This window comes from Tamandua tetradactyla, chromosome 14, assembly GCF_023851605.1.
Source record: "Tamandua tetradactyla isolate mTamTet1 chromosome 14, mTamTet1.pri, whole genome shotgun sequence".
NCBI lineage: Eukaryota > Metazoa > Chordata > Mammalia > Pilosa > Myrmecophagidae > Tamandua > Tamandua tetradactyla.
The window spans coordinates 7,639,566-7,650,288 of record NC_135340.1 but is presented as its reverse complement, the minus strand read 5'-3'; the positions used below and the strand labels follow the sequence as shown (position 1 = coordinate 7,650,288).

The window sequence follows — 10,723 nt, the reverse complement described above, 5'->3', positions numbered from 1 at the left end:
CGCGGCGTCGCCCCACCCCTCAGAGAGGGCGGGACTCAGCGCTGAGCCCGAGAGGGCGGGGCTACTGGGCTACGAGGCGGGATTGGACCTCTCCTTGAGTGACATCCAGACTTTGTCCAGTGGCGGTAAAACCCACGAGGCGCCCGGCAATTTGTCCTGTACTTCTGCTTCTAATTGGACCTTTTGTGAGGCGACCTCTTGCGTCAGGGATGTTTGCTAGCCACTACCTATATTTGTTTATTACTGACGGCTGCTCAGCTTTTAAAGATCCTGTCTGTAACCTGTTAAAAGAAGACATTCAGGCTCCTAATGTTTTCTCTAATTCTAACCTAAACATTCACGACGGAATTGGCTGAGTCCTTGGGCATTAGGCTCTTCCGATAACCCATATCCCACAACCTCCTTTTTAAAGCTAGCACTCATGAAACTACCATGCAACGGACCCCGCTCCCCAAATCAAAGAAGTAAGAAATTATCTTAAAAGCAAAATCCCGCTCCCCAAAATCAAAGAAATAAGAAACTGCCTTAAAAGCCATTTCAGAAATTTGAGCACACAGGAAAATGGAGAGCGACTACACGCAGAGCTGCCCTTTCTACGTTTGGTAGGCGAAGGATGCCCCTTGCCGGTGACAGTGACAAGGATATTATGAATACTCAAAACAATTCCATGAGCTTTTCCTCAGTACACGAAGAAACCGTTTTACCGGGGTCGCGCGAAGTCGCCAGGTTCCAGGTGGAGAAGGCGGGACTCGCGTGCAAGCCTGAGGTCCGGAGCTGTCGCGCGAGGGCAATACCGCGCGGACGCCCACCGCTTCGCACCGCTAGCGGCGATGCAAGGCAGAACATCTGGACGCCTGGGTGTTTTGTTTTAATGTTTTCGGATTTTCAAACGAACAGGAACAAACCACACTGACTAAAACTTTAGCAATAAAAATACTAAAACAATGGGTTTCCACTCTGAATGCTCGAAAAAGAGACCTGGCATTTCGTGTAGTCATCCTGAGTAAACGAATAGAATTACTTAATTCTGATATACACTTCTGCTTTGCGCCTCATCTTCCGATTTAAAAATACAACCAAGAAGGAATAAAGCCCCTTAGACGATCCGTCACGTTAAGATCACAACATTATAGATCTCATCAGTTGTCCCCGGGATCTCAGGGTCACTTATGTCATCATTCTAAGCGATCTCACTGTAAAGACGTCGGGACGCCAGTCTTTGGACTCGGAACTCAAATCTAGTGTCTAAAATCCTGACCGGGGGACCACTTTTAGAGTAACACCTCAACGGGGCGCATGCATTTCCGGGAGCCTCAGAAAGCTTCCGGGAAGCCAGCCAATCATGTTTCCAACGCAAACTGCTCGGCGGCATTTTCGAGTGGAGGCGCCGTCCGCAGGCCCGTCCTCGCGCTCCACTGCTTTGTGCCAAAGAAACAGATGGGGATCGGAACGGCGGCGCTTCTGCTGCTGCTGGGGTTTGCGTCAAGCCGTTGGCGGTCGCCGGCGTAATGAGCGGGCGACAAAGAACGCTTTTCCAGACATGGGGCTCAAGCGTCTCCCGATCTGTCCTGGCTCCCGGGTGCGGCTCCGGGACCCAGCGGCCTCCGAGCCCCGGCGGCTCCAGAGCGCCTAACCCTGCGCTGGCCGAAGCCGCGGAGGCTCGGGCGGAGACGGACGACGATGTGTTGCTGGTCGCGGTGTACGAGGCGGAGAGGAAGCTGAGTCTAGAGGACGGCGGGTTCTGTGCCTCGGCGGGCGCCCTGTGGATTTACCCTACCAACAGTCCAGTGCGCGACTACCAGCTGCACATCGCCCGGGCCGCTTTGTTCTGTAATACTTTGGTGTGTCTGCCCACCGGGCTGGGCAAGACCTTTATTGCCGCCGTGGTCATGTACAATTTCTACCGCTGGTATCCTTCCGGCAAGGTGGTCTTCATGGCTCCCACGAAGCCCTTGGTGGCCCAGCAGATCGAGGCTTGCTACCGGGTCATGGGTATCCCGCAATCCCACATGGCCGAAATGACAGGTATCTTAGAAAGGTTGGGCTAATTTGGAGTGAAGATCTGGATACCTAATGCGAAAGCACATTTTCTGGTGGAAGTAGAGCTGGGTGGTAGCGGTTATGCAGTAACTTTCCTTGGCACTTGGGTGTAATAATACTTAACCTCCAGGGTTAATATTCTCGACCCAGATCACAATATATCCCACCCCTTGTATCATCTACTTGGCCTATAACAAGTCCAACCCTAAGGAATAGGGTTGCCTTATTCAGTCGTCAGAGCATATCTGTAGGTTGTCAATTAGAGCGTTTTGAAACTGGTAAGTGAATATTAAAGTTCCTGAGTTTCTTCCCAAGAAGGACTTACCATTTGAAGAATTTACTTTTCTTTAAATGTTATGCTATTTTATCTCCTCTAAGGACAGTGAAGTTGTGTTTTTTAGGTAAGAACAAGCTTTGACGTTTGGACCAAACCAGAGTTTTAAAATGCAGCCTTCTGATGAGTTGTCAAATTGTTCGCCCTGAAAGATTACCAAAGCAGGAATATGTTGAGAAAACAGGCCAGATTACTTATATTTAATAGATGACAGTCTGAAGTTTAGAATGTTGCATGTTAATTTTGTTTACAGGATCTACTCAAGCTTCCACAAGAAAGGAAATATGGCAGAGCAAGAGGGTCCTTTTTCTTACACCTCAGGTCATGGTGAATGACCTTTCTAGAGGAGCTTGTCCTGCGGCTGAAATAAAATGTCTAGTTATTGATGAAGCTCATAAAGCTCTTGGGAACTTTGCTTATTGTCAGGTAATAATTTTGTTAAAAGGTATTTTTTTGGTGTAAACGTTTTGATAAAGATTATTTGGTGGAATAATTATTAGAGGTGGAAATCATTGATGGTATTTTCATTGTGAAATGCCTTGTGTGTATGATTTCAGAATAGATGGGGTTGGAATATATTTTCATTTGTCCATTCAAATCAATGTGTCTTTTTAAAACAAAAAAAAATGCTAAACAGGGCTAGTGTCAGATGTAGATTATGAGAGCCTGGTACTGATTGGGGTTATGATCAAGAGTAGGGAGTGGGGTCTGGGTGGAGTTTAGGAACTAAGGTATAAGCCAAAGATTGGCAGTAGATATGTAGCATTATACTTTGGCAGCTAGGTATAATAATAGTAATAAAATAATACGTAACTTACAAAGTTGTTATAAGGATTAGATAACATGTATATATCTTACCTAACACTGTCTTCTAGTAGGAATATAAAATATGGATGGGAAATGGAGGTATGTGACTAAAGAGGTACTTGATGACTAGGGAATGAGGAATTAGAATTTTATGCTTGGCAATTTAAATGCACTTTGTTAGCATTAGAGGATATAGGCAGTGAAGAGTCATTGGAAAATTTTTAGCTGGGGCAATACTAAAAGAGATTAGAGGAGAGAAAGCTAAAGCAGAGTGTTCAATGAGGGATAGGAGGAAATTAGTATGACTCCCAGGAAGAGTGGGAGGATATTGGTACTACTAGTTAGGATGGAGAATTCTGGAGGCAGAGCAGGTGAGGGTGGAAGATGCATGGAAAGAGTGCAGTTTTAAATGTGTTCGGTTTGGGGTACTGGCTATCCGGCTGTAGATATCCAGTAGTTAGTAGCTGATAGAAGTGTGGATCTTATTGGAGAGTCCTGAGCTGGAGGTAAAGATTTGGAGATCACCAGCTTATATGGTAGTTAAAATCATAGTAACTCATGAAATCAGTTAGTGAGTTTGAGTAAGAATAAGAGAGGAAAATAGAACAGGAAAGTTGGTTTCAGTTAGTTCAGAGTGATAAATTTTTCACTGCCGGTTTGTGAATTTGTAAAATAGCTTCCTTGGGTATACCTTTGTATTATCTTAGGGTGAATTGCCATCTTTCTTATATTTGGTCTTCTCAACCAGAAAATGGATTTTTTTGTTGTTTTTTTCTATTTATTTTTCCAAAATTGATATACAATATACTGAAGTTGCTGCTTTTGGGGGACATTTTTAAAGTGTGTTCTAACTACATGGAATTCACTTTATAGATTTAGCTTATATTTAGCAAGCTTAATGTAGCATATAACAATATATGCTATATAACAGTATTATAATAAAATGATCTCATTTATTTATTAATTCATTTTCTTAGTGGCACCAGATTAATTCATTATTAACTCATTTATTTATTTATGTATTTATTTTTTGCATGAGAAGACACCAGCAATCAAACCCAAGTCTCCGGCGTGGCAGGCGAGAACTCTGCCTCTGTGGCCTACCCCATTATTAACTCATTTATTTTACTTAAAGAAAATTTCTAGGTATTGGGTAGGCAGTGGTGGCTCAGTGACAGAATTCTTGACTGCCATACCGAAGACCGGAGTTCAATTACCAGAGCCTGCCCATGCCAAAAAAAAAAAATTCTAGGTATTAAGTGATTTTTTTTTTTAAAACTACAAAGCTTATGCTTTTATTGGGTACAATGAGACATGCATTGACTTCATTAATAACTGGACAGCACTGAGAGTTTTAACTATATTGAATATTCCAGATAGAGGTTTCACTAGGCACATAACATCATTTTCTCTTCTACAAAATGCTTGAGAATCCCTCTTCAAAAGAAGTAATGTGTTTGGTTCACTTTTCATGTGTAACCATTCGTTGGTAAAAGTGGCTTATAACAATAACATGATCTTACTTAGAACTGTCAAAGCAATGGTAGCTATCTCTACTTCACAGTTTAGAAATTACTTTGAGGGTGGTGCAACGGTGGCTCAGTGGCAGATTTCTCGCCTGCCATACCAGAGACCTGGGTTTGATTCCTGGAACTGCCCATGCACCCCCCAAAAAAACCAACAAAAAACAACTTTGAATTATGGCTATTATTCAAAAAGGTTTTTTTAAAAAATTAGTATTGATCTTTTTGTGCCTTCCTTGCTGTATCTGTGACTTTTTTTTTCCTTATATGATATCTAAGGGCATCACTTGTAGCACTAAACTAAAATGGAAATTGTCATTAGGGACATTTTGTCTTGTATCAGTTTTTAATTAGAATAATTCTACTTTAGTCTCTATTAAGTATATTAGTATAATATTCAATCTTTATATGCATTGTATCATGTTTAAAAAAATTGTCCATAAATACTATTTTTTGAATTTTAGTCAAGATTTAGAGACTTCACTGAACTCATCCTTTATATGGGTTGAGATTAGAGTGACTTGGATAACCTCGGTTACTATTTAATTTCCATAGCTAATATGGGAACTATAGGATACTGAGAGCTGCTCTATAACTCATTTACTTAGGGGCCTTTTTCCTTTGCACTAGAGCCTCATGTGAAGCAACATACAGGTAGGTATCTGATAAGTTAAATAGTTTTAATCTTACCAGAGTGGGTTTTGAATTCAAAACTACTTAAATGGTGCTTTTGTGCCACTGAGAAAATGTTTTAGGATTTAAAAGGAAAGTTAGATTTTTAAATTACCTAAAATTAGTCTTACTCTTTTATGAGTAAACATAATTTAAAAATTGTGAGCCTTCCACATAAAATGTAACTTCTTTAAAATCTTTCTTAAAACAATTTTTTTTTGCTTTAAATGTAATTACATCTTGTTATTAAAATATTTTTTCTGTTATAGTTTATCTTAGTCTGGCAAGTATACGTATATATGTATATATGGATATAGCTGTAAGGCTACACTGTGGCCGAGGCAATGGAGCATGAGCTCTCTCTTCCTCTCCCATTTGTCCTTGCCATAGTGCTTTTAGTATTTTGATTTACCCCTGTATTAGGTCTTGATGTTGTAGCTTTATATATAGATGAAGCCCTAACATTTTTTTTGTTGGAGCAGAGTATAAAGTTAAATCATTTGCTCTTCATATGCTACAACTCACTAAACCATCAATACTCTGAATAAGGAATAATGATAATCAGCCATATATAGTAAACTTGTTTAACAGACCCAGTGTTATTTTTGCATTGGACAGATGAAATTAAAGAACTTTTTTTTTTTTAAGGTTGTAAGGGAACTAGTCAAATATACAAATCACTTTCGAATCTTGGCTCTCAGTGCCACACCAGGTAGTGATATAAAGGTGAGTAAAATGTTTTTCCATTTAGTAAAATATAAGAAGGTAATAATGGCTGTATGGGGCTAAATCATTTTTCCATACTAGTATTTTTCTAGTTTGACTTCAGAATTTCAGTATTTCCTACATTCCTAATTTTTCCTCTGTGGTTACAGGAGTTTCTCTAAAGGAGTAGTTTTCAGACTTCAGTGTGCATAAGATTCAGCTAAAGCTATTTGTTAAAGTTATATATGTATCCTGTATTCTCCTAATATTAACATATGGTATAACCATAATATGATTACTGGAACCAGGAAATTTAGCATTGATAGAATACTAGTAGCCAGTCTGCATTCTTTGTTTGAATTTTGCTGGTTTTCCTCCCCAGCATTCTTTTCTGCTCCAGGATCCAATACAGGATCCCACATTGCATTTAGTTGTTGTGTCTCCTTAGTCCCTTCCAATTTGTACAATTCCTCAGACTTTCCTTATCTTTCATGACCTTGATGCTTTTTCCCTTTTTTGGAATGGGCAGGCTCCAGGAATCGAACCTGGGTCTCCGGCACGGCAGTAGAGAAGCTGCTACTGAGTCACCGTTGCCTGCCCTACCTTGATGCTTTTGAAAGAATAGTGTCCAGTTATTTTGTACAGTGCCCCTCAATTTGGGTTTGTCTGATGTTTTCTCATGTTGGAGTAAGGTTTTACATTTACGGCAAGAATATCCCAGAAGTGAAGCTATGACTTCCTCAGAGCATCACACCAGGGGTACGTGATGTTGATGTGTCTTACTACCAGTGATGTTAATCTTGATTACTTGGTTAAGGTCATGTCTACCATATTTCTCCACTATAGGTTACTAGTTTTCCTTTTGTAATTAATAAGTATCTTGTAGGGAGATACTTTGAAACTATTCAAATATCCTGTTTCTCATAATTTGCCCACAAGTTTTGGCCACCAATGATCGTTTTTGCACGCAACAATTATTTCTTTGGTTTTGCCAAATCATTGTTTCTCATTTCCCTCATTTCTTTAACATGTGCTAAATTTGAATTCTTTTGTAATGAAGAGCTCCCTCTTTGCATCTGTTAATTTATTAATTCACTTTTGTTATATCAGTATGAATTAATGGATAATTATTTTATTCTACGATACAAAACCCAGTGCTACTATTAATTTTATTGCTTAGATTGTTCCAACTTTGGCCAGTGGAAGTTCCTGTATTCTTTAGACATGTATCTTTTTTTTTCCTTTTTTCTTTTTTGAGCACCTCCTTACTTCCTGACACCACAAGACATTTTATATTCATCTTACATTTTTCCTCAATTTCCTGATTGAGAAATCAATAATTTCTCCAGGAAGCTCTAATTTCCTTTATTAAAGAATGCTAAAAGTGGAAAATTTGTGCCCTATCTCTTGACATTCTCATTAGTAGTTCTGAACAGTCTTACGTATTGGATAGAATTTCTATGACAATGTCTTTGATAGCTTTCAACTTTGCAAAGCTGTAAGACTTTGTTTATGCCATAGCTCCCTCTTGTTTAAACCTGCTTAATCATCTTTTAAGTCTGAGCTTGAGCATTATCCCTTCAGAAAGAGCCATTAACTACTCTCTTAAGTCAGCTATCCCTACCTTGTTACTTTCTTCTTAATATTCATCATCATCTGTAATTCTTTACCTTGTTCAGCTATTTTTTTTTTGTCTTTCTGCCCCGCTAGAACAGCAGCTAATGAATATAGGGATTATTTCTCTCTTCGTCATAGCTGTATCGCCAATTAATGCCTGGCATGTGGTAGTTACTCAGATATTTGAATGAATTAATGATTAAAAATACTGAAGTCTTACTCAATTTTATAAAATGATCATTAAAGTATTCTAGATTTTGAATGCATATGGTCCCCCAGTAACTGTTGTGTATTTTATGAGGTACCTGTGTCAGCTCTGGGAATATAAAGATGAGTGATATGATTCTTGTCCTTAGGGTTTTTTTGGTCTGAAACTAAACCCATGAGGTTTTTCTAGTTTAAATTTAAAAAGCCCTTAATTTTAGATGTGTTCAGTATCCCCTTTTCTTTTCTTTCTCTTATTAATCACACTGTTAGTGCTGTAGTCTTCTGATATAGTAGGTATTTATGCCAGTAGGTAATGTGTCCTACCCCCACCCTGTTACCTAATTTTACAGTTAAATTCCTTTACAAGCTTTGGGTGAATGGCATTTAGCCACAAAGATATATTCCCATCATATATGCTGTCTTAAATGGAAAACATCCTATTAATTTATCAATAATTGATTTAGTATAACAATCTCTTTAAGAAGCCAGTTTGTAAAGTATTCCTAAGATGTATTTGTCTCCTTTAATAGTAAGTGCCTTCTCTATGTTTTTGCCATGAAAAAATCAGTGGGGAAAAAAATTGTCAGGGAAGCAGGAAACCTGAGCTCTAGTTCTGGCTCTGATATTGACTGTGTTATAAAATTTTAATAGATTTAGTTTGCTAATCTAAAACTTCTGTTTTGTCTGAGTCTTTATAAAATGTTGATGGGATGTATCACTGCTTTGGAAAGTGTAAAATACATTTGAGGAACATGCTGAACATTTACTGATATTCTTATTTCTTGGATGTTTGTTTGAAGGGCTGTGTGGGGAAAAAGATGCTTCAACAGCCTTTCCCTCATTATGCCACTTCTGACATACTTTATAGTTTTGTCTGTTATTTTAATTATTGATAATACAATTTCTAAATTTCTTTCAAAATTTCACTACTATTTTATTTCTATTTGTAGTCACATGCTAAAATCTTTAATATGTAATATAATTTATAGCAATATTTAATTGATTTTGAATAGGCTGTGCAACAGGTCATCACTAACCTACTAATTGGGCAGATAGAACTTCGTTCTGAAGATTCTCCAGATATTTTGCCATACTCTCATGAAAGATGTGTTGAAAAGCTTGTTGTTCCCCTTGGTGAAGAACTTGGAGCAATCCAAAAGGCATATATCCAAGTAAGCCATTTTTGTCACGATTCAGTATTTTAATAAGCGAACTGATAATGTAATTAAATTATTTTACCTAACAGAATCTGGTGGTGAAAATATATAATTATACTATTATATAATTATTATGGTGATAAAAATTATTTGAAATTAAAATTTTTGAAATTAATGACATGCTTTATATGAATTAGTAGACTATTATTTAAAGGGGAAATACAAATTAATAGATCATTTCAAAAGCCAATGATAGTTTTATATGTTTTATATCCCATATATATATTTTATAGCGGTATAACATACATATATAAATAGCAGAGTGCACAAAATAAAAATATAAAGCCCAGTGAATTTTTACAAAATGAACATACCCAAAGCACATATGCTGATTTGGCCAGAAGTTTCTTTGTAATGAGGTGTGTTTTCAGTATTTTTCTCCCTGCTCCCTTATACAGTAGTGGTCCTCAACCGGGATGATTTTGCCCCCCATGGGGACATTTGGCAAAGTCTGGATGCATTTTTTGTTGTCACACTGTGGGATGGGGGAGTTGCTATTGACATCTAGTGTGTATGGGCCAGGAATGTTGCTAAGATCCTACAGTGGACAGGACAGCCCCCCACAACAAAGAATTACCTGGTCTAAAATGTCAGTATTGCAGCTGTTGAGAAAACTGCTTGTACAGTTAACATTTTCAGTGGGAGAATTTGAACTGTTTTTCTATAGTTCGTGATTAGTTTGTCATGGTAAGAGACTATGTTTTATAAGGTGTCTTGAGTTCACATCTTCATTGCGGTGGATTAAAGATGGCTACAAATTCATTGTCACTCCTCCTTTGAAGTGTGGTGTGTATTTTCCCTTTCCATGAATCTGGGCTGGCCCCATAACTGACTTTGACCAGTACAGTGTGATGAAGCACAAATTAGCCATATTGAGAAAAAATTAAGGGCACAGACATATGGCCCTGGTTGAGCTATTTCAGTTAGCTCCCAGCCATCAGAGCCCTCCAGATGAGGTTTGAGACATCAGGAAGCTGAGACAGGCTATCTATGCAGTGTCCCAAAAGTTCTTTTTATTTTTTTTCAAAAGTTCTTTTTGATTTTTAGTATTTTTTTTTTCATTACATTTTTTTTTATTAATTAAAAAAAGAATTAACAAAATAATTAGAAATCATTCCAATCTACATGTACAATCAGTAATTCTTAATAACATCACATAGTTGCATATTCATCATTTCTTAGTACATTTGCATCAATTTAGAAAAAGAAATAAAAAGACAACAGAATAAGAATTAAAACAATAATAGAAAGAAAAAAAAACAAAAAAAACAAAAACAAAAAACCTATACCTCACATGCAGCTTCATTCAGTGTTTTAACATAATTGCATTACAATTGGGTAGTATTGTGCTGTCCATTTCTGAGTTTTTATATCCAGTCCCGTTGTACAGTCTGTATCCCTTCATCTCCAATTATCCCTTCTCTTTTTTTTTTTTTTTTAATTAACGGAAAAAAAGAAATTAACCCAACATTTAGAGATCATACCATTCTACACATGCAATCATTAATTCTTAACATCATCACATAGATGCATGATCATCATTTCTTAGTACATTTGCATTGGTTTAGAAGAACTAGCAACATAACCGAAAAAGATATAGA

General features: G+C 37.7%; 1 protein-coding gene across 4 annotated transcripts in view; it reads left to right on the top strand.

The window, feature by feature from the left end:
- The first annotated feature begins 686 nt into the window (after positions 1 to 686).
- Positions 687 to 10,723, top strand: part of FANCM (FA complementation group M) — a 101,242-nt gene continuing 91,205 nt past the window's right edge. For 2 of the 4 annotated variants that reach the window (XM_077126852.1, XM_077126850.1), the window contains exons 1-4: positions 688 to 2,025; positions 2,628 to 2,800; positions 6,025 to 6,102; positions 8,919 to 9,077. In XM_077126852.1, the coding sequence (XP_076982967.1) occupies positions 1,509 to 2,025; positions 2,628 to 2,800; positions 6,025 to 6,102; positions 8,919 to 9,077 (927 nt within the window). In that variant the 5' untranslated portion in view covers positions 688 to 1,508. Of the gene's footprint in view, positions 2,026 to 2,627; positions 2,801 to 6,024; positions 6,103 to 8,918; positions 9,078 to 10,723 lie in introns of all 4 variants that reach the window. The other 2 variants (XM_077126853.1, XM_077126851.1) reach the window with 2 other exon arrangements.